At 41.0% G+C, this 24,103-nt stretch overlaps 1 protein-coding gene across 2 annotated transcripts in view; it reads left to right on the top strand.

Moving 5' to 3' along the window:
* DOCK1 (dedicator of cytokinesis 1) overlaps nt 1–24,103 on the top strand; it is a 563,486-nt gene that overhangs the window by 458,801 nt on the left and 80,582 nt on the right. For both annotated transcript variants that reach the window (XM_048857028.2, XM_048857026.2), the window contains exons 34-38: nt 560–645; nt 817–973; nt 6,282–6,322; nt 7,570–7,660; nt 14,451–14,570. In XM_048857028.2, coding sequence (XP_048712985.1) covers nt 560–645; nt 817–973; nt 6,282–6,322; nt 7,570–7,660; nt 14,451–14,570 — 495 coding nt within the window. The remainder of the gene's footprint in view (nt 1–559; nt 646–816; nt 974–6,281; nt 6,323–7,569; nt 7,661–14,450; nt 14,571–24,103) is intronic.

Below are 24,103 nucleotides of genomic sequence, written 5' to 3'. Positions count from 1 at the left end.
AATTATCCAATCCGCTATTAAAATAGTTAATATCCCTTTAAATATGTACTTGTATTACTTCTTAAATACAAATACAGATCTTAACCCATTCAAAAGAACTCTCTTCCCTTCAGGAATGATATTGAAACTGTCTATTAGGCGTGTTACAGTGTGTTACAAAAAGAGATGTTAGGATGTTCATTCAGTTGAGTTGTCTTTGTTGCTATTGTAATCATTGCAGGTGACATTGTGTGTCCTGCTCTGTATGCTCTTTCCTGCTCTGTATGCTCTTATCCCCCCCCCCCTTCCTGTCATCAGCTACCTTATTTAGATTTCCCTAATGCATATATTTAAGCTTCATTTAATAACATGACCAGTGGTTTCCTCAAATGAAAATCCTTATAGGGCAGCAGATCATAATGGATATCTGAGATTGCAGACTTTTAAAGTCAATCAGGCTTAAAAATAGTGGTTAAACATATCATAGAGATATCCAACCAATCTATCAGCCATTAATGCTACAGTAATAAAATGAAATATTTGCCATACTGGTTATTTATGCTTGCTCTGTTTATTCTAGTTTGAAAACGAGATCATCACAAAACTGGATCATGAAGTAGAAGGAGGCAGAGGAGATGAACAGTACAAAGTGTTGTTTGACAAAATGTAAGCGTTGATTAGCAGTGGCATTTATGTCAGAATATATTTGGACTACAATGAATTTTGTAGCCCAGAAATAATTAAAATCTGTTAATGGTGCAAAATATTTAAAATTGAACCTTAGTTTAGTACCTCTTCTTGAGTGTGATTAACAAGCAGTGTGCAATTATTTTTCAGTCTCTTGGAGCACTGCAGAAAACACAAATATCTTGCTAAAAATGGAGAAACTTTTGTCAGACTTGTTGTCCGTCTCATGGAAAGACTGCTGGATTACAGAACTATAATGCATGATGAAAATAAAGAAAATCGCATGAGCTGCACTGTCAATGTACTGGTGAGTGAGAAGAAATTAGTTGGCTAAATTTAGAATGGGTACTGAATTTTTAATTTTAACAGCAAGCTTCTGTTTGTTCTAAATGAAAGATCTTATGATTTTCACCCAGCTGTTAAAAATAAGGCTGATGAATCTGATTTAAAGAGGGGATTTCTTGACAAATATTGTTCATCACATTTAGTTTTTCATTTTTTTTTTTTAAATTTAGAAAGGGAGTAATGTAGTCATCCTCAGCTCCTGTCGGTACAACCCATATACCACATCATCATCTGTATAGTCAGTTACCAGGATTGTCACCTGTGTGTTACTTTGAAGCCTAAAATATCTGTTGAGTCAGTGTGAAGTGATGGAAGCAGCTATAAGAATGGTTGAGAGCTCTTTTGGTTCAGAATATCACCAGGTTCTTCTTCGGGTGCTTGTTCATGTCGATTCCATTGCAGGTGTATGCGTGCCCACGTGTGTGGCCAGGGAAGATTTTTGCCTTAGTGGTATCTGTAGGACTGGTTATGGCACCCCCTGGAGTGCCGCGGTCATGCTGCAGTATATCAGGGACCGTCGGCCCTGTGCCCTCTCAATTCCTTCTTACCACCCGTGGTGGTCAGTCGGAGTGCCGCTGCCCCTTGCTTCACAAGTGGCCAGTGGTTTCTTTCCGTGACATCAGAGGTAACTGAACTGATTACCAGATTTACTCTGAAGCTAATTTGCATGCAACAGTTTCATTGGTTGAATGAGGGAGTCTGCACAGGTGGTGGATTACTTGGCCCAATTGCCACACCCATGTGACAGAATGGCACAGCATACAGATCTGTCAATTTAGAAATGAGCATTTGCATTAGAGTTTGCTTTTCTCGTGTCTGTATAGCAGAGACTGAGGACTTTATAATCTGAGGAGGAGAGAACTCTTGAAGTTGCCACTGATCAGTGATCCAAGGAATGAGATTGCTTATGGAAGAGGCAATTTGCCATTCTGACTAGAATTAGAGTGACAAGATGCTGCCTGTTGGTAACTGACAAAGAAGTTACAAAAATAAAGAGGCATTTGCGGTGATTTTAAGAAGATATAAAACAAGTTATAGTAATTTATAAAACTGGAAAAGTCTAGTGTGAAAGAGGTTTATTCTTCATACCCTGTGCTTGTTGTTTTTCCTTTAATGTCAACTCAGAGAATCCTGCTAAGTAAAACTTGTCATATCAGCTAGGTGGGATTCTAAATGTGCACTTGGGTGTCACTCTAACCATATCTTGTCTTTCAGTTAATACACTCCTCTTTCTTCATCTATCTAGAGACAAATTTTTGTAATAGTGTCTTCTGATGCTGAATTTTTGTTATACTGGATGTGATCTCAATATTTCAAATATTTGCATACGGTAAATTTTGTGGGGGATTTATTGTCATGGAGCCAAATTGCCCTGAGATACTCCTACACAACACTCCCATTGAAGTCTTTGGGAGATGCATGCAAACATCTCAGGGCAGTGCTTGGCTCATAGATTTTAAATAATATTTGATGACATGGTCTCATTTTAAATATGTATTCAGCCTTTGGGTTTAACATAATCTTTTCATCCTTAGTGTGCCTATGGCGTAATTCATCCCTGTACAGAGGGCCAGCCTAACGTCAATTCACCATTTAATTCCTTCTTAAAACCTCAAAGTAGGGCTTAAATGGGACGTAGGCCTTGCACTTGCCCTTTGCCACAGGGATGAATTTAGTTCATACTTACTAGAGCAGGGGTGGGCAAACTGCAGGCCGGATCCGGCCCATGAGCCGTTTTAAGCTGGCCCACTAGCTTCCGCTGGGGAGTGGGGTCGGTGGCCACAGCACACAACTCGGCCCCGTTACGGCGCTCTAGCCGGAGCACTGGGTCAGGGGCCACACAACACAGCTTCCATGGCATGGCCCCACTCTGGCACTCTAGCCGGGACACAGGGTCGGGGGCTGCTGCACCCAGTTCCTGGAAACCATGGAATGGCCGCACTCCAGTGGCCCCCTCCGGCACTTCGACGGGAGCTGCAGGAGTGGTGCCTGCAGATGAGGCAGCGTGCAAAGCCACCTGGCCGCACCTCCACATTGGAGCCGAAGAAGGGACATGCCACTGCTTCCGGGAGCCGCTTGAGGTAAGCGCCGCTCTGAGCTCTGCATCCCTGAACCTCTCCCCATGCCCCACACCCCTGCCCCAGCCCTCATCCCCCTCTTGCTCTCCAAACCCCTTGATCCCAGCCTGAAGCACCCTCCTGCACCCCAAACCTCTCATCCCAAACCCCACCCCAGAGCCTGCACCCCCAACCAGAGCCCTCACCCCCTCCCACACCCCAACCCCAATTATGAGCATTCATGGCCCGCCATACAATTTATATTCCCTGATATGGCCCTCCAGCCAAAAAGTTTGCCCAGCCCTGTACTAGAGCTAGGAACCAGCTCCTATATGCTAATTATGTAATACTTCGGTGCTTTCTGAGATCCCGGAGCTCAGGGTAAAGAGCAGAGCAGCTGGCAACAGCTTGGTTTAGTGGTTTCACATGATTTTCCTTGGGAATTCAGCAATTTTGTAGAGTTTTGAACCCAAACAGGGCTAACTACAGAAAACACAATTGAATTTTGTGTGACTGGGGGGTTTATTTGAATACAGAGCTCAAAGCAAAAGATGTGGGATACACAACCTTGGAAATGGAAACTGAAAAATTTCTCTCAATAACCCACCCATCCTGCAAAGCATGGAGTTTCCAGTAGGTCTCGAGCTTTCTTCAAACACAGCTTTTCTGTGTTGCATCTGTGCAGACATGAGTGGTCATCTGGCTTTTTTCAGTGTTTCTTTTTATGAGTGCAGCCATAGTCCATTTCTCACACCTGGTGTGATAGTCCTTAAAACCTCACATCCAGTGCTTAATTTGGGCTAGGGCTTGCCAGGGCTGAGGCCCGACACCTCTAGACTTGGCAGTTCATAACCTCGGCACCTCTGGGCTAGCCGTGTCAGTTACGAAAGTAAAAAAGCTTGCTTGAGCCCCAGCCCCAATTTCATTACAAATTAAGCACTGCCTACATCCTCTAGTCTGTCCACGTAGCACATACCACACGTTGGCATCTTCCACCACACATGGGCTCTTCTTCATCCCTCTCCAGTCCTTTTACTAGGACAGCCACTCCAGCTCTCCCAGCTGAATTGCACACTGCTCTGCAGGAAGTTCATCCTCACTAGGGTCGTATCTATCACTGCCTCAAGCCTCTCACTGTTCTCCTGGGTCCAACTATCTAGTGTAGAGATGTTGAATAGGTAAACCCCTGCTGTCAGTCCTCAGCATTGGCTCTCTCGCTTAAAAGTCAACAGGAAAATCCCTCTGTTGCCCTCTGGCCTTCAGCCCTCTCCAGTCCTTTGGCCCTGGTTCTCTGATTTCTCGAGGTCAGCCAGCAAACCCTCTTGCTTGTCTCCTGCTTTCAGCCTTCCCCAGGAACCACCTGCAGCTTCTGTTAGGGACCTTTAAGAGCAAGGATGGGCAAACTTTGTGGCCCAAAGGCCACGTTGGGGAATAGAAATTGTATGGTGGGCCATGAACACTCACAAAATTGGGGTTGGGGTGCAGGAGGGGTGAGGGCTCTGGTTGGGGGGTTTGGAGGGCAGGAGGGGGATGAGGGCTGGGGCAGAGGTGCGGGAAGGGATGCAGGTTCCGGCTGGGAGTGCGGGCTCTGGGGTGGGGCTAGGGATGAGAGGTTTGGGGTGCAGGAGGGTGCTCCAGGCTGGGATCGAGGGGTTTGGAGAGCGGGAGGGGGATGAGGGCTGGGGCAGAGGGTTGGAGCATGGGGAGAGACTCGGGGGTGCAGGCACCAAACAGTGCTTACCTCAAGCAGCTCCCAGAAGCAGTGGCATGTCCCTTCTCTGGCTCCTATGTGGAGGCACAGCCAGGTGGCTCTGCACGCTGCCCCATCCACAGGCACCACCCCTACAGCTCCCATTGGACTGCTGGAGGGGGCCATTGGAGCATGTAGGAGCTGGAGCAGGGCCATGCTGCGGCTTCTGGGAGGTGCATGGTGAGGCCTCCAACCCAGCCCCTGGCTGGAGCAGGGCCAAGCTTGTGGTGTGGCCTCAGACCCAGCGCCCTGGTCGGAGCGCTGGAGCGGGGCCGAGCCGCGTGGTGCAGCCCCTGACCCAGCACCCTGGCCAGAGCACCAGAGCAGGGCTGAACCGCGTGGTGCAGCCGCCGACCCAGCATCCCGGCCGAAATGGGGCCAAGCTACGTGGTCCAGCCCCCGGCCGAAACGGGGCCAAGCTGCGTGGTCTGGACCCCGACCCAGTGCCCTGACGGAAGTGAGGCCAAGCCGCGTGGTCTGCCTCCCGACCCAGCGCTGTGGCCAGAGCGCCGGACCTGGGCCGAGCCGCATGGTCCGGCCCCCACACAGCGCCCTTAGTGGGCCTGCTTAAAATGGCTTGTGGGCCAGATCCAGCCCACGGGCCATAATTTGCTCACCCCTGTTCTACAGTCTCCTAGTCTCTGGCAGATTTTACCTGTCAATCTTTCACTCCCAGACAGCCTTACCTTACCTGTCCTTTTTCTGATGACTCCTTTTCAGTCTCTCCCCACTTATATGGGCTAGGTGCCTTCTTTTAAACCCAGTTTAAACCCAGATTAGTCACAGGTGCACTAGCCTTTTTCCTCCTAAAGGACCAGTGTCTCCTTGTGACAGTTGGGGGAAAATTGGTAAATTGGTAAATTTGGTAAATCCTAGCATCTTTAATATCTTTTCTAATGTTTCATATCATACATTTTCAGTATTTGCAGTACTTTATCTCTGTCTGTCTCAAGGCCAGAGGCATTCATAGATTTCGTACAGTAGGATGAGATGTGGTATATAAAAACCGAAAAAGGAACAATTTTAACTTTCTATTTTTTAAGAAAATGTTAGAATTCAAGAGTGAATGACTTATTACTCAAGGTTTAGAGTTTAAAAACCATAGTTCAACAATTACTTTAAAATTATGTTTTTGTAGATTACCAAATTTTAACTGAAAGCAGTTAATGCTGTGTGACTTGCAAATGTCTGAAGAATATTTTTCCCACCAATGTGATTCTGATTCAGAACCTTTGCAGTGGAACGTAAGCCCTAAAATGTTACACAATGAAACATCATCATGGTTTTAGATTTTATAGTTAAAGAACTTACAGGCTTCTGTACCAGAGGCAAATTTCATTTTGCAATTTTTGAGGTTGATATTATGACTTTGACTTACGACTTTGAATTTAGTATGTATTCTGTGTACATGACACACTGCAAAATCAAAGTCTTTAAAACCAAATTATAATTTTACATTTCAGAATTTCTACAAAGAAATTGAAAGAGAAGAAATGTACATAAGGTGTGTAAGCATGTCCTTTGACATATTTTTGCAGCTCACTTTACTGTAATTGGAGAAAATGAATTGTCTACTAAGCTACTGATTTGGAGAGGGGGAAATGGCAGTAATGAAAGGCACATACTTGTACCGAGGCGTAAACAGATTGAGTTTACAGAGACTAATAAGCATCAGTAATTAGGCTCATAAACTTTTTTAACCCTGCTGCATCACCTTCACTTTCATTATTGTAACCATTGAAATACTTAAAGGTATTATGACATACAGAAGAAAATTAAGACAAAAGAAAAGCAAGGAACTAATTGAATTTTATTTTCTGCCAAGAACTAAATTTGTGCCTAACAACAGAAGGATGGATTACTGACTATGAAAGTGCATTCAAGAGCATTATTCTTGCGTATGTCTGATACAACATCTGTATGAGGCCAATCCAGAACCCATTGAAGTCAATGGGAACAGGATCAAACCCTATTTCTGTAAACAGAAACTGTTGGCTCAGTTTAATATGGGCACCGAAGCCTGTATTTAAATTGATTTTTAAAGTACGCGATTAATCTATATTTTGTTAATTGCTACAAAAAACAAAACGGAATTCTTCTCAGGACATAGGCTGGTCTTGAGGTTCTGGCAAAAGACTAGAAGTCAGAATACTTTTGTTCTTTGCTGGCTCTGCCACAGACGTCATGTATGGTTGTTCTCTTGTGTCTATTTCCCCATCTATAAGATTAGGATAATAATACCTACCACACAGGAGTGATGTGAGGTTAAATTCCTTAATATTCGCAAGGCATTTTCAGCTCTGTGGAAGAAAGGCATTATGAAAGTGCAAAGTTATTGTTCTTTATCATATAATTAGTATTTTATATTTATTTTCCTATCATTCTGTCGGAATTTTTTATCTGAGAGGAATGGTTTGGGAAAATGAAGTGAGGACTGCAAGTGTTGCTCTTTAAAAAGAATTGCATTTTTATATCAAACTCTTTACTTGTCTTTTTTTTTTTTTTTGGTCATCTCAAAAAAAAAAAAAAGCAGGACATCAGAGCAAGTTACAGTTTTATAGCTATTCTTGAACATACCAGTACATTTTGTTGATGTTGCTGTTGATTTTCTTGGCATGCTGTATCCTAAAAATTTGTCTGAAATAGTGAAATATGAGTTTTAAAAAATCCCAGTTTTTTTTTTACTGTTGTAGTCTTCAACACAAATTATTTTGTGACATTTTAAGAACTGACTCTCTTTTATTACCGTAGGTATTTGTACAAGCTATGTGACCTGCACAAAGAGTGTGATAACTACACTGAAGCTGCCTACACATTACTTCTGCATGCAAAGCTTCTTAAGGTAGAGTACTTGAAATATATTTAGCATTTTGAAGATCTTGCTGTTGCAGATTACTATGTAGCTTTGTGTTTATTTTTTCATATGAGCTTTAGGACATCCACATTTACAAATTACGATTATTAACTTATTCAAAATAAAAAAAGAAGTAATTCAAAGTTGTATTGTGATTTACTATATGTTCCATAATTAGATATTATTGTAAACTTAATACATAGCCTAGAGAACGAAAATTGAATCCATGTTCTCTGTCTCATAGAAGAGCAATATGACTTACTGATGGTGATCTAAAATATCAGCAGTAAAAGTGCAATAAAATCAAGAGTAAATAGCATAAATTATCAATAAAAAAGCTAACAAACAGGTAAAATGCATAGGAATGCTAGTAACCTTTGGAAGAATCTCAGCAGTTGTTCTTGCAAATCAGCTTTCCATAGAAAACTGTGCTAAAGTAATAAATGGGTCAGCCCATGAGCCTAGTGGAAGCTCAGTGCACTGTTATGCAGGATCTTAAATTTAGTCCTTTGCTTCAGGACATGGGGGAAAAATCAACAGTAGTCATCCTTCCAAGATCATATCTTTTTAAAGGAGTGTCTATGATAATTCAATGGTATGATGTACCGAATGCATCTAAATTAATATAACGATATCAATGTACTTTAAGGAGTGTCTGAAATAGGTCAATAAATAGACCAGTAGTATAAATTAAATTAATTATAAAACATGCAGAATTTTAATATTACCAGGTAATAATACCTAACTTTTTATAGCTTTGATTGACAGTGTAATAAAGCTATAATATAATGTCACTTAAAAGCTTTACTTTATACATATTATCTAAAATGAGTGGCTTAATTATGTCATTACATCATAAATATTGCTGCATATATTAACAGTTTCCCTTATTCCCTGAAGTGTCATCTAGAAGATTCCAGTTGCACTTCAGCAGTAAGCGTGCCATTTTGAAATCACATTTTTATTTTATTACTCCACCCATGTTAAGGAGTGACAATGAGTTTTTATTTTTAGCTTTAAAAGAGAGAGGGGGAGAAGTAGAAATCTAAACTTCATGCCCTTTGCTTTTCTCTTTATGGCCCTGATTGTGCAAAAACTTACATTTGTACTTAACTTTGTGCATATGAAGTCTTTGGGGCTACCCACAAATCATAAAATTGAGCATGGGCATAAGTCTTTGCAGGGTTTGGTCCTATGTCACTGGAGGGGAGCTCAAAGAATGAGACATGGAAAGGTAGCAGAAAGAATTAAATTTGGGGCTTGAGTTTGGATAGTGCATATACTTCAGTGTGTCAAGATCTTTACTCTTTTGATCATTCTTCCCATAGACTTTAGTGAGAATTTCATATGTGTATGGAGAGCAGAATTTGGTCTTCAGTGTGTGAGAGCTGCATAAGTGAACCGATGTTCATGCAGCGCATGTACTAGGAAGCACGTTCTTCTATAAACTTTAATTTTATTCTGATAATTAACGCATGTAAAAATAGGGAAATGATTTGGTGAAAAATGTTGAAATTCTTTGTTATTTCTGTTTAGCAGAGTTTGAAATTATCCATTTTCTGTGAAATCTTCCATGATATTTTTATGAAAATGTGTACTGCGTTCATTTTCATAACACTTTGTTTATTGAAAACTCTAAGAAAAGACAGTTATTGGTAAACTAAATTTTCCCATAACAATTTTGATAAGCATTTCAATAAAAATTTGGTGAAAATTATAATAAAAATATTATGAAAGTTTTTGCAAAAAATTGAAAATGTCAATAATTTTGACCGTTTTTCATGAAAAGTTTCAGTTTTGAACAAAGGTCATTTGTCTACAATGAAAAAAGTTTTCATGCAAAATATTTTGTCCAGCCCTGAAGATTTTTTTTAGAATGAGGATTCTGAAAAGGTAACTGATGGAAAACAATGTTTATGGTAAAATAGGTATGTATATTGAAATCACAGTTTCTGTGAGAACTAGAATGATAACCCTGAATTCCATAAAGAATTGACTGATAGTCAAAGTAACAGAAGGTCACATTTTGCAAGGTTAAGGCTTAAGTTTTGCGTGCAAAATTTGTGTGTGCACTTCATATGTAAAATCCAAATTTGCACTCTCAAGCAGACAACTGTGAGTACAAAGTAGTTTCATTCTTGTAATTTGTCACTATAATATTTCATTGTTGTGTTAGCAATAATTCAAAATAATTCATCAATTTAAAGTGTGTGCATTTATGTAAATATGTATGTGTAGAGATATAAACAATATGTAGCTCAGTATTTGTACCTAGAGCTTTAACAGACGTATAAACTAAAAGCTTTTACAATTTTTGTATTTTGTAGTGCAGTATCCGGTAGTAAAAAGCACTAAAAAAATCCCCACATCAACAGCTGTTTGCCAAAGGACAAAAACCTATCAGTTAGAGCAGTGTTTCCCAAACTTGGGACGCAGCTTGTTCAGGGAAAGCCCCTAGCGGGCCCGGCCGGTTTGTTTACCTGCTGCGTCCGCAGGTTCGGCCGATCACGGCTCCCACTGGCTGCGGTTCACTGTGCCCGGCCAATGGGGGCTGCGGGAAGCAGCGGCCAGTACGTCCCTCGGCCCGCGCCACTTACCACAGCCCCCATTGGCCTGGAGCAGCGAACTGCAACCAGTGGGAGCCATGATCGGCCGAACCTGCAGACGCGGCAGGTAAACAAACCTGCCGGGCCCGCCAGGGGCTTTCCCTGAACAAGCAGCATCCCAAGTTTGGGACATACTAAGTTAGAGGATATATGAAAGATAGGGTGGTCCTTCATAAGAAAGAAATCAGCCCTTCTAACCACAACTAATTTCGTAAGGATTTTTAGCTGGTAATGTGCAGCAAAGTAGTTTTAGTAGTTTTAATCTGGGGAACTCAGATAAATATGTTTGGAATAAAGAATAAATAAACTCACATTTAGAAAGATATAATTGAAAGTGTTGACTAAAGGCTACCCTGGGTGCCTTCTTATTTTTCTCTCAGGATTATGAATACATTGTGCCAAAATTGTAGTTGTAAGGTTGAATGTGGTTCAGAGCACTTTTTTGTGGAACTGTGTGAAGACATTTTCAAAGGTATAAACTCAACTTTACTTTAAACTCGATTGGTGATTATAGAAAAATGAAAATGTCAATGATATTCAACTGGCACTTAAAGGATAAAGCTATTGCTAAAGTGCTTTTATAAGTTATTGCTTTTATAATGAAATCTACTACACAGAGACATAACTTATGAAGATAAAGGTTTGAGAAGATGACTCTGACATCTTCAGTCATACTGAATTTTCCAGAGGGTTTTGATTACAAATTTGAATGAATAACTAGCTGATTTTGTGGACACAAAGATTTCTGTTGTTCCCATTAGGGAAATTAAATGGATTGACAGTCTGGATAATATTTTCTTACTGGAGTTATTAAATGACGTCTCGATTGTCATAACATGCTTGATCATATGTTCCACAACCAAGTCTGATAGACCAGATAAAACATTTCCCTCTACTGAGGTGCTGCATCTTCCAGGAAGATGATGGAGTTCAGAGTGCAAGATAATTTCACTGTCTTTTACTCATTAGATTTTGCAATTTTTTAATCAATATGTTTTTATGTGGCCCCAATTTAGAGTTTAAACTATTTCCATTAACTACACTTTGGAGTATATTTTTATTCTCCTTTATAAAATATTTTCAGATACCAGATGAGTATTTTAATTTACTACTGTTAATTAATGGAAATGAAATATCCATCATATAATCAATTTTTTACTTACAATGTAAGACAGTAGAAAATGGCAAAAATAAAAGTAGCATTTGCTTTGGCTTACAAATAAATCAGATCTGTTGTGATTTTCACATCCTAAAGAGCATACAGTCTCTTTACTTTCCATTGGAAAATACTTGATGAGACCAGTGGTCCATTTAGTTTGATAGCTTGTCTCTAATAGTAGTCAAGACCAGATACTTCAGAAGAAGGTGCAAGAAACCCTTCAATAGGCATTATGGGATAACCTGCCCTGAGAAATGTTTTCTTCTAAGTCCTTCAGTGAATGGTTAGATTATGTCAACATTTCTAAAGTTTATTTACTGGTTTTTCAGTTCATGTGGTGTCTCTTCATTACTGTGGAGCATGTAACTTTAAACTTCAAAGCCTCAGGTTCTTTTCCACAGGACCTTGAGGATGGGATTTTCAATGGCACTCAGCACTGGAATAAATGTCATCAGATTGAAGTCAATGGTAAAACACAAATCGGTTTTAATGGGATGAGACTTAGGTCAGCCCTGAGTGCTTTAGAAAATCCCACCTTTAAATTTGTAAGAACTATGCCACTGTGCAGAGAGAGCAGCTATTTAGTTCTTAGAATTACTACACTCCATATATAGGTCAGCTGGACGGAGACACACACACACACACACACACACTCTCTCTCTCTCTCGGAGATGTTCTTTCTTGTTTTCATTTGGTTTAAATTAAGTTGTTCAAGCTAATAGTACACAGTAGCTCTTTGTGTGTAGAAAAATGTAATTGTATTTTAGACTCCTGTGGAATTTGTGTAGTTTAGCAATATGGCTTTTGCATACAAAAAAGTGGCTACTTATAGAAATGTGACTGGTAGCTCAGCAGTGGAGACTTGAAAATTGACATCATCACTGGGTCTTTGGAAGCACATTTGTTCTTCCTTCCAGATGCAACTTGTTTCTGATTAAACTCATTCTACTGAGTATATACTAAAATCGTTCTAGCCCAGACAAACAGATTGTCATACAGAGTGGTCTGGATCGCTTGGTAATCAGGGCCCAGTCAGACAAAATGTGTTTTAATAAAGTCAAATGCAAAGCTATAAATCTAGAAGCAGTGACACACTTAAATAGCTAAATCTGTTTGTTTATCAAAAAGAAGATTGAGAGGTGACTTGATTGCAGTGCATAAGTACCTTCCAGGGGAGAAAATACTGGGTATCAAAGAGCTCTTTAATCTAGCGGAGGAAGGCATAACAAGAACCAATGGCTGGAAACTGAATCCAGACAAATTCATATTCGAAATAAAGCACGCAGTTTTAACAGTGAGGGTGATTAACCACTGGAACAAATTATCAAGGGAAGTCATGGATTCTCCATCTGTTGATTCTTTCCAATCAAGACTGGATTTCTTTCTAAAACATATGCTTTAGTCAAACACAAGTTATTAAGCTCAGTGCAGGAGTAACTGGGTGAAATTTCATAATATGCAGGAGGTCTGACTAGATGACCTGATAGTCCCTTCTGGCTTTAAACTCTGTGAATTAATCTATGAATTGCTGTTTTTGCAGGGACTGCTTTTCATCCCAAAGTTGTACCTTTTACTTTTGGGGACAAGGAAAGAATAATTTTACATTCTGTAGGAAACAATGAGCAGTTCTTTGAATTTTATTTTTCTAATCTACTTGAAGTCTCACTTTACCCCTCCACCTCACCATTTTCCAGATGGCTATTTTAGATAAAAGACTCTACCCTTAATGTTCTTATTGAAAACACACATGTATATAAATTACATATTTTAAAAGACCGTGTTTGTAACAGCAAAAAGAAAAGGAGGACTTGTGGCACCTTAGAGACTAACACAGTTATTTGAGCATGAGCTTTCGTGAGCTACAGCTCACTTCATTGGATGCAAGTGAGCTTTAGCTCACGAAAGCTTATGCTCAAATAAATGTGTTAGTGTCTAAGGTGCCACTAGTACTCCTTTTCTTTTTGTGGATACAGACTAACACGGCTGTTACTCTGAAACCTGTTTGTAACAGGGCATTTCAGGTTGTGGGTGATGCAGGGTTATCATCATATCTCTGATAGTTGGCACTGTTTTTTTGTTCTATGGAAGTATCATGCCTAGGCATGGCAGTATCAAAGTGTGAGACTATCCCTTGTTCATTGAGACAGCAATTGGGGGGAAAGACCCTATTAACCTTAATGAAGATAGTCATGGAGTCAAATTGTTTACAAAGTTATAAAAAGCAAGGCCTCCCTCCCCTTCTCCCCCCCAATTTCAGGCAGCCTCTATATTTTTGTTTGCTATTTTTCCTTTTTCTCCAGTCATTTTTCTCCAAGAATTTTACCTCTTTACCTTCTATATATACAGTTCTGTCCACTCATATTGACATAACCCAGTTTTGTAGGCTTTCTCTCAGTGTAAACCTACTAATAATGGCTATTTATCCAGCCAGCTGTGTTGATCAAGACTGCCAGGTCACTCTAATGCCTTCTATCAAGGAGAAAAGGAAACCTCCTCAAAGACCTGTCCCTTAGCTGATGCTGAGATATATAAACCATTCTCAAAAAGAAAAGGAGTACTTGTGGCACCTTAGAGACTAATCAATTTATTTGAGCATAAGCTTTCGTGAGCTACAGCTCACTTCATCGGATGCGTACTGTGGAAAATACAGAAGATGTTCTTATACATACAAACCATGAAAAAATGGGTGTTTACCACTACAAAAGGTTTTCTGTCCCCTTACCCCACTCTCCTGCTGGTAATAGCTTATCTAAAGTGATCACTCTCCTTACAATGTGTATGATAATCAAGTTGGGCCATTCCATAATTACTATATTTCAGGTAAGTAACTCCACTGCCCTGGAAATCAAAATACAGTATCATAGGTGCTGTAAAATCTTTTAGATATCGGGCCAGCCCTGATGGCACTTTTAAAAATAAACCAAGATTGAATGTTTGCATTAGCCCAATGTCATTGATATGTTACATCATCTTTTATTGCCTTCCATTTTTTCACTCTTCATGTCTGGTTTAGTGGTCAGAAGAGGCATGTGCAGCACATCTTACTCAGCGAGATGGATACCAAGCAACTACTCAAGGACAACTTAAAGATCAGCTGTATCAAGAAATTATCCATTACTTTGACAAGGGCAAGGTAAAAAAAGAAAAAGAAAAAAAAAAAAGCATGTTGCACTGCTCTTCTCTCTTATACTCGCTCTCTCTCTTTCTTGCTAAATGAATGCCAAATAGTAAACTTGCATCAAGTGACCTTCAAGGAGCTTTAAACTTGTTATAAATTGTAATTTGGAATGTTTTATGTAAACAATCTGCCAGCTAGCACTTACAGATAATAATACTTTAAAAAAAATCAATGGTACTTTTATAAATGCTGTGTTAAGTGTAAATAGGAAAAGGGTAAATAAATGTAAATGCTGTGGGGGGGGGGGCGTGGGGAAAAGTGAAGCATCTTATTTTGAGAGGGTTCATTGGCAATTGTGGTTAATGCAGACTGTTAGCTATCTTTGTTTTTTTCCCCCTTTGTAACAATCAGATTAATTATCTAGAAGAATGAATGAATCTCAGGTTGGTATCTTAAAGAGGCAGGGAGGGAAGAGGTCAGAAGGGAATATTTCATTGGAATTGCTACTTTACTCTGGATGAATATGGATGGGTTTGACATGGGTTCGTTTTTTTGTGTGTGTCTGTCAGTTTGTCTAAGTTGGGGAGGGGGAAGGAGAGGGGAGATACAGTTGGTGACACACCATTCGTTGGGCCTATCTGGCACAAAATGTTTAAAAGGATGTATGGTAGAGATGTATGGTAGAGATGGCAGACTCATCATCAGAATGTTCCAGGTACAGATGTCTGTGTTGTCACAGTTTATTGTACAGAAACGGGGCAAAAAATAATTGTCAGTTTTTACAGGAATGAATTGTTCTGCCAGCTCAGCGTGATGCAAGCGTGTTTTTAATGGCTTCATATTGGCTTGGATGAAACTCCATAATATTCTATGCACTGAAAAAGCCAAATATGGTCACTTTATATTAATGTTATCTTTATAAATAGTTAATAAATGATAATATATATTCTAATAAAAGATTAATCTTTTAGATTGTTATATAAGCCTCCGGGTGTGCTTATAACCATTGATAACGTATGTTAGTCATGTATGTAACATACTTGTAACCTCTATTAAATATTATTAATAAATTAAACCTTACTACAAAACATGACCAAAAATATATTTTAATTTTCTTTGCAGTATACATTTTTTGGGGCAGCAGGTTGAATGCTTTTTTGTTGTTGTTGTTGCATGTTATAGTTTCACCCTTGTTCCTAAATAAATTACACTTTTTTGTTTTCAGTGGCCTAATTTCCTCAGTAACTGAACACCTGCAATTCCTCTAGACTCAATGGGAGCCGTACTTCTGAAAATCAGGCCACTGGATTTTAATTTTAAATTAAATCAATAATGTCCTTTCTCCTCAGCTGCATGTGAAACAGCCAAGCTACTTTAAAGTTGTACTTGCCCATTTCTGCTACTTTTAGAACTAATGAGCTGTTTATGAACAGCAGGCAAAAATACCTGCTGTTTACAAACGTTCATCCTGTGCGGCATTACACAGGCAGGCATCTAAAGCTTGAGAGAACACGGTTGGATTGAATAACCCCACATAATTTGAACATATTGTACTATCTGTTGTATAGTTCAGCCGAGAGAGAGGGAAGTAAATGTCCGCTTGTTTAAGAACTGATGAACAGCCTGTATTTTGCCCCTTTCACTTATTTTTGGATAGTTGAACAATATCAGTGTGCCATGAGGTTAATAAACTCATGCAATCTTGGACTAATGGGTAAGGCAAATTCCAAAGCCAAAGCTACCCCGCAGTAGAGAATGTACTGCTTTTAGACCTTCAGAGTTAGGATCCAAGACCAGAAAAATTCAGAGATATTAAAATTTCGGAATTTAGTTTTTAAATTCCCCAATACATTTGCCTTTTTCTTGTATTTGACCTTCTGTCTTGCAAACATTTTCTTTTTTCTGACTGGTTGATGTTCTCCTTTATTCTTTAGCATGCTTACCATTTTTCCAAAATAATTATAGTATTTTGCTCCCTGTCTCTTCTTTCTAAGCTGTTGTTTCTTAACCTTCCCATTACTCTTCTAATCTCTGTCCTTTCCAAAGTAAAATGCAATTTCCTCCAGGTTTCCTAGGAGCCTTCATATCATTTTCTTCCTCTCCTAGATAATTACCCTTCGTCTGTTTCGTATTTTTTGCTATCATCTTTTAGTTTTCCCCCTAAATGGCCTTGTGTTCAGTTTTATCATGTCAGTCTAACCAATCCACTGTAACTGCCCCAAATTGTCTGGAATTACGATGTTTGTCTTAAGGTCTTAAAATTTTCCATAAAGCCCTTAATCCAAGGACTTTCCTGGGAATGTAGGCTGCTGTGTAGCGTGATGAGAGTAGAAAATAGAATGGCGGTAAAAAAAGAAAAATGTCGTCCATGTGGAGAAGTTGATGTTAGTCAATGTTAAAGAACCACTGAGGCCAAGAAACAGGCTAGAGGCACTAGTAAAAATAATATAGTATAACCCAATTTATGTGGTCTCTCCAGCTGTTGTCAACAGAAGCTGTGGAATACCGGGTTCCTATTCCTTTTTAGTAAAATGTACAACTTCTTTAACATGTTTTAAGGTTAGAGCTGGACACTGTGGTATACAAACCAATAAATATTTTTCCCAACTATTAAATTAAAAATGTTGGCCTCAGAAGTGAGCAATAAATAAATAAATAAATTCCCGTTGCTGATTGATTTAAAAGTCACGCTTTTGCTGGATGCACAATAATTAAAGCATAAGTGCTATTTTACACTAAATATCTTGTGATGGCGAAAAGCTCAAATGTCTGTTGCATCTCACTTGATAGCCTTTCTCTATGAAATGTATACCTGTGCAGAGGGCCAGTGCAAGGCCTGTACACTGCTTAAGTTGCACTTAAGGCTTTAAATAGGAATTAAGTGGTGCCTAGGCCTTGTATGAATTTTAGCCTATGAAAGTATATTCAAGAAAATGAGGGATACAACTGCTGTCCATCCCCCTAAACATTTTATATTCTTCATACCATAAGCAATAGGGAAAGATGTGGTTACTGTGAACGATGACTAGATCGATACATCCACCTTTCACTGCCTCATCCCCATTATTTTTCATTTCTTCAAGACTAGATTACTTCCCTTACTACCTGTCTGTCCCAGGCCCCTATATTCCTCTGCCAAAAGGCTATTACTTACATATAGTGTAGTATCTAGTGAGCTACGTCTGCTTCAGTCAGCAGTAAATAACCTTCAGGTCCTTGCCAGGTTCCAACAACTGCTCCCAGGGTGGGCAACAGGAGAATTCTGCCACCCTGTTTCAAGGGTGCTCAGGAAGCAGGTTTGTGTTGACAAAGGCATGTGGGGAGGCCAGCAAGAAGAAGTGAGAGGAACTATATACATTAGGGAAGAGTTAAATAATATGATGTGTTACAAAGAATTAAACATGATGCAAAAGGTAAGAGAAACCATTGAACAAATTCAAACAGGAGATTTAAATGGTCAAAGCAGCTGGAGGAGGACATTAATTTTAGGAGTAGCTTTTTGATGAAACTGGGGTATGGAATGAAATGAGATGCATGGAGGCCAGACAGGAGGAAGTTGCAAGACAGAAGGATTTTAGAGGTGATGAAGAGGAGGAAGCAACAGTATTTGAGAACCTGGAATAGTCTAAGGTTATGGAGAAGAAAAAGAGAGCAGAAAGCTTTTGCAGGAAAGTTGAGAAGTTCAGTTTTCACTCTTTTGAGGTTGTCATAGTTGAAGGAAAATCTGGGAGGAGACATCAGAAGGGCAGTCAGCAATCCAAAACTGCACAAAGATAGTTTGGGTAGACAGAGATATGTAGTGTTCAAGATAATCATTCATAGGAGAGCCATATTAACTTTCTGTTGAGTAAAAGGAACTGCAGATAATCTCTAATCACTGAATAGAGCATATTCCTGTGTACTCTATTGAAATAGCATGCGTTAAATGTTTCTTTACAATAATATAATAAAATGTCCTTTACGTAATTTGCTAAATTGCAATTTTACAAAGATTGATTCAGCATAAGCAGATGAAACCTTTTTAAAGCATATGAAAGCATATGAAACTAGACCCATAGCTCTTTTCAGGCTGTGACTATTTCACGTGAACTTTAAAATTAATTTAATTATAGGATATTCGATAAAAAGAATATCCTTTCAGATTCTCAAAGGCTTTCCCATAAAAGGATGCAGTCAGAGTCCTGTGTATCCCACACAACTGAATTCAGGAGGACACTTTTTTTCTCATTCTTTCAGCAGAAGAGAGGCATTTTCCCTATAAAATCAGAACCCATTCTCACTTGTACGCTATCCAGATCAATTGTTTCCTGCATTAAGGAATCATTCATCAAACAAGTACTATGTACTAGCTCCCTTTCCCATTACAGTTCATTTCTCTAAAAGACTTGCCATGTCCTAGGCAAAGCTGGGAAAAGTTCCAAAGCAAGAAGTCTGTGAGGCAGCAGATTGGGCATTACTGACCTTCAAGAATATTTATAGATTTCAGTTAACAGAATCCTTTGCCACAGCCATACTGCCCTCACCCAATATACATTAGGTGTAGTATACACAAGGGAATTTTTTTGAGAGGTTGCAGTGAGAGGTGCACACTTTACTTGAAGATGGATATCTAAAACCACTGGAATTAAGGGCACTCAGCAACACACACATTGATTCATGTGGTAAAAACCTCTTCTTACTCCCTCACTATATGACAATTGAATTTCCTCATTGGGTCAAAGTTGAGCATGTAGGGTATCGTGGAAGTTGTAGGAAGGTCCCAATGACCAGCAGTAAGTCCTTTTCTTTTGGTCAAATTACTTCCGCAGAATGATACCAGTGAAGACACAGGAAGGAAGTTAAAAGAATTTTGTCTCACAGTTGCAGTTTTAACAAGAAAACTAAGCAAAACTTATTTTTAGTATTACAAAAAATGATTAGAGAGACAAGGTGGGTGAGGTAATACCTTTTATTGGACCAACTTCTGTTAGATTTAGAGACAAGCTTTCAAACTTATACAGAGCTCTTGTTCAAGTCTGGGAAATGTACAAGGTGGAAAAAGTTGTTTATTATAAGTAGTTAACATATTTTAAGGGACCATTCAAGGTAAAGTGGCCCATTAACACCTCTCCAGTGGGGACTGATGGAAGGGGGAGTTAGGGATGCTATTAAAGGTAGTTTTAGCATTTCAAATCAGAAAATGAGGTTGTGTCTGAGATCCACCCCCCCACTCCCCATTCAGGTACAATTTTAGTTACGTGAATTGTTTCTTCAGCAGAATGGAAGAAGGCTGAGGTTGTTTGACTGCAGATATAAAGGAGAGTCTCTGTTATAGTCTATATCATATTGAATTTTGGGATTCATGTGTAAGCTCTCCATGCTGGAAACAATAATTTATTAATCAAAGTGTATTCTTAATATGATTTGGATTAAAGTTGCTTCTGCGGGCCCCAACTGAGATTTTTCATATTTGTATTTATTTTGTATAAGTTGCCCATCGTAGTCGCATCTAGGTTCATCAAATCCCTAAATCAAGCATTTATAATTAAGAGTATTCTCTAACATCAAATATACTGCTACTGTCTGGTCTTAATAGGGACATCCATCTGTCAGTGATCACTTCATAATTGCTATGTAATTATTTTTCCAAAAGCCTGGTTAATTAAATAGGCCTATCTCTGCGCCCAAAAGGCCACCAGACTCTAGCTCTAGTGAGCTGCCAGAGAAAGAGCAAATTCTCCAGGCAAAGACCCTCCACTAAGAATGACTTGTTTCCAGTCCTAGAGAGTTTTATCCCAGGAACTGACAGAAGTAGCACCACAGTCAAAGGAGCTGTGCCAGTTTACACTAGCTGAGGATATGGCCAAATTAGTTTATCTTAAATGACACCATGCATTTATACTGAAGCAACACTTATAGTTACTGAAGGTAGATTGGGAATGTGCTGCTAGAATTGTTGTACTGAGGCAGAGTCCAATAAAAAGACTGAATGTGCTTCTTTACAGTGTTGGTGTGATTCCAAAATTACTTAGAATTACATTTATTTTAAACCTGAAGTTTTTTGAAAACTATTTGATACAGATCATCTGTCACTTTAGATCTGTCACTAAAATATTTTCACAAAAGCAGAAGCTAGTGATACTCCATTTTTGGAGGCTGACTAGTTAAGTCTAGAGCAACCAAACAGAAAACTGTGGGATGAAAATTAAGGTAAGAGTATTTTCTTTGAAACAGAATTGTGCAAAAGATAAGGATGACTGAATCTGTAAAGAAGCATTAAACGTTAAGAAAGTTTCATTGCCTTAAAAAGAATTCTACACTTGCTGACTTACCACACGACAATAAATAATAGTTTTGGTTTATATACATTTGCAGGATATTTTGCTATGAGCCAGAAGAAACTTAGTTTAAAACATAAAAAGTGCAAGACTATATTAGATTTTTTTCTAATTGTTCCTCAACAATTTTTTCTAATTGTTCCTTCATTTAAAGTTAGAACATTTTTCTTTCACTATTCTAGATTAAACCTTTTGTTTCATATATGTAGTTTGTACTGGAAAATAAAGCCTTACATTTGCAAAAAAATCTGTTTCCTACTGTAGCAATTATCATATAATTTCCATCAGGCCTACATGCGTTGTTTTCAAAACAGAATTAGTAATTCCATTGAACATAAGAGCTGCTCATGAGTCAGACCATGGTCCATCTTGCTCAATATCCTGTCTCCAACAGTGGCACATACCAGAGCTTCCGGGGTAGTGTACAGAACAGGCCAATTATGGAGTGAACCATCCCGTCTTCCACTCCTGGCTTCTGGTAGTCAAAGGTTTTGAGTCACCCCAAGCGTGGGGTTGTGTCCTAGTCATTGATGGACCTATCCCCCATGAACTTGTCCAGCTTTTTTTAACCCAGTTATACTTTTGGCCATCACAACAGCCCATGGCAATGAGTTCCACGGGTTAATTGTGCATTGTGTGAAAAAGTATTTCCTCTTGTTTGTATTAAATCTGATACCTATTAATTTCATTGGGTGACCCTTGGTTTTTGTATTATGTGATGTGCCAATAACGCTTCTCTAGTCACTTTTTCTACACCATTTATGATTCTATAGAGCTCTGTCATTTTCCCCTGAGTCAGTGGTGAGCTGGAGCCGGTTCGCACTGGTTCGCTGGAACCGGTTGTTAACTTTAGAGGCCCTTTTAGAACCGGTTGTCCCACGAGGGATAACCGGTTCTAAAAAGGCTCTAAATTTAACAACCGGCCAAAAGTGGTACCTTCGACACCAACTCCATGGTTGCTCTAGGGCTGGAGCACCCACGGGGAAAAATTGGGTGAGTGCAGAGCACCCACGGGCAGCTCCCCTCCCTGTCCCCATCCCTAGTTCACCTCCGCTCTGCCTCCGCCCCTGAGTTACGCTCCGCCTCGCTCTGCTTCTCCGCCCCCCGGCTTCCCATGAATCAGCTGTTCGCACGGGAAGCTGTGAGGGGGGGCTGAGAAGCAAGCGGCGGCTTCGCGCTCAGGCCCAAGGAGGCTTAGCAGAGGGTAGCTGGGGCGGGGGAGGAGGGCGCGAGGAGGGCCGCCTGTGCTGCAGCAGGTAACCCGGGGGTGGGTGGGGGAGCACAGGGGAACTGCTCCCCGCCCCAGCTCACCTCCACCTCCCTGGGCCTGAGCATGAAGCCACCGCTTGCTTCTCAGCCCTCCCAGGCTTCCCGCGTGGACAGCTGATTCACAGGAAGCGGGAGTGGGGGCTGGAAAAGCAGAGCGGGGTGGAGTGTTCAGGGGCGGAGGTGGAGAGGAGGTGAGCTGGGGCCGGGCGCGGAGCTGCCGGTGGGGGCTCTGCTCCCACCCAATTTTCCCCGTGGGTGCTCCAGCCCCGGAGCACTCACAGAGTCAGCGCCTAAGGCGCCACTTTTGATGTGATCAGTGGGGGGAGTGGCCGCTCTCCCTGCTCCCCCCCTAGCTTCGCTACCCCACCCCTCGGAGCCAGAGGGACCTGCCGGATGCTTCCTGGGAAGCCGCCCCAGGAAAGCACCACCGGCAGGTCCCTCTGGCTCTTAGGGGCGGGGCGGAGTGGGCACCCACTACGGTGGCCCACGAGACCCTCCTGCCCAGTTCCGAGGGCAGTCAGGGGAGGGGGGTGGATGGGGCAGGGATCTGGGGAGGAGGGGGCTACGACCCCCTCGTGGGGTGAGGAGGGAACCAGTTGTTAAGATTTTGGCAGCTCATCACTGCCCTTAGTTGTCTCTTTTCTAAACTGAACAGCCCTAATCTTTTAGTCTCTCCTCATATGGAAGCCATTCTATTCCCTTGATCACTTTTTTTACCCTTGTCTGAACCTTTTCCAGTTCCACTGTATCCACTTTGAGATGGGGCGACTGGAACTGGACACAATATTCGAGGTGTGGGCACAGCATGGATTTATATTGCACTTTCCATCTTCAAAGCACTTTAAAAACATTAACTAATATTCATTCCATCCCTGTGCAGTAGGTGAATATGTTGTGATCCCCATTTTGCAGAGACAGAAACTTTGGCAAAGGGGTTAAGTGATTTCTTCTAAAATTACAAAGAGAACTGAATGTACCAAATTTTAGACCTCATGAATTTCTGGCTCCCATTAATCCCAGACTAGGCAGCTGGCAGCAGACGTTAGATTGGTGACAGTCTGTTTTACATAATAGTGCTAGAGTCCTGAAAAAAGAAATGCTGGAACTCTCTTATAAGTGATAGAACCAGAAGTACTGGAACAGCCTTTTGGCTCCCCCAAACAGTGCCAGAACATCATTTCAACTCTCCAAAAAAGTGCCAGAATGACGTTCCAGGACATTCCAGCACAACTCAGGCCCTGCTGCTTTCTAGCTGTCCAGAGCCTGTCTTTGGGGCTCTAGACCCCTTGTTCCCTATCCCACACAAACCAGCAACAGCAACTGCTTTTCAAGGCTTCAGATCCCCACCGCCCCCCCCCCCCCCCCGCCCATCCAGCGGCAGTTTTGGAGGATTCTGGGTTATTCTTTCATCCATTCCACCTCTGCAAATCTGACAGCAGCTTCTCTCTGGGACTCCAGGCTCACTGTATCCTTTCCGCCTGCAACTAGTCCCCAACCTACTTACCTGCAGTCAGCAATGGCTTCCCTTTGGAGTGTAGACATACTATTTCCCTTCCCCCACAACAGACAGCAACTTCTCTCTCCAGCTTCTGGCTCCCTCTTTCCTTTCTTCCCTCTCCCCTCCCCCCAGCTCAGGGGTGGCCAACATGTGGCTCATCAGAGGTTAATATGCGGCTCATAGGTGCTGACTCTGGGGCTGGAGCTACAGATGCCAACTTTCCAGTGTGCCGGGGAGTGCTCACTGCTCAACCCCCTGCTCTGCCCCAGGCCCTGCCCCCGCTCCGCCCCTTCCCCCAAATGTGCTGTGCACTCCATCCTCCTCCCTACTCCTCAGAGCCTCCTGTGCATGCAAAACAGATGATCACGGCAGGCGGGGGGCATGGGAGGGAGGGGGAAGTGCTGGAGGGGGGAGGTTGATGGGGGGCTGCTGACGTATTACTGTGGCTCTTTGGCAATGTACAT

The sequence above is a fragment of the Caretta caretta genome, chromosome 7, assembly GCF_965140235.1.
Source record: "Caretta caretta isolate rCarCar2 chromosome 7, rCarCar1.hap1, whole genome shotgun sequence".
NCBI lineage: Eukaryota > Metazoa > Chordata > Testudines > Cheloniidae > Caretta > Caretta caretta.
Note: the sequence above shows the minus strand (reverse complement) of the source record. Positions and strands in the feature narration are given on the sequence as shown.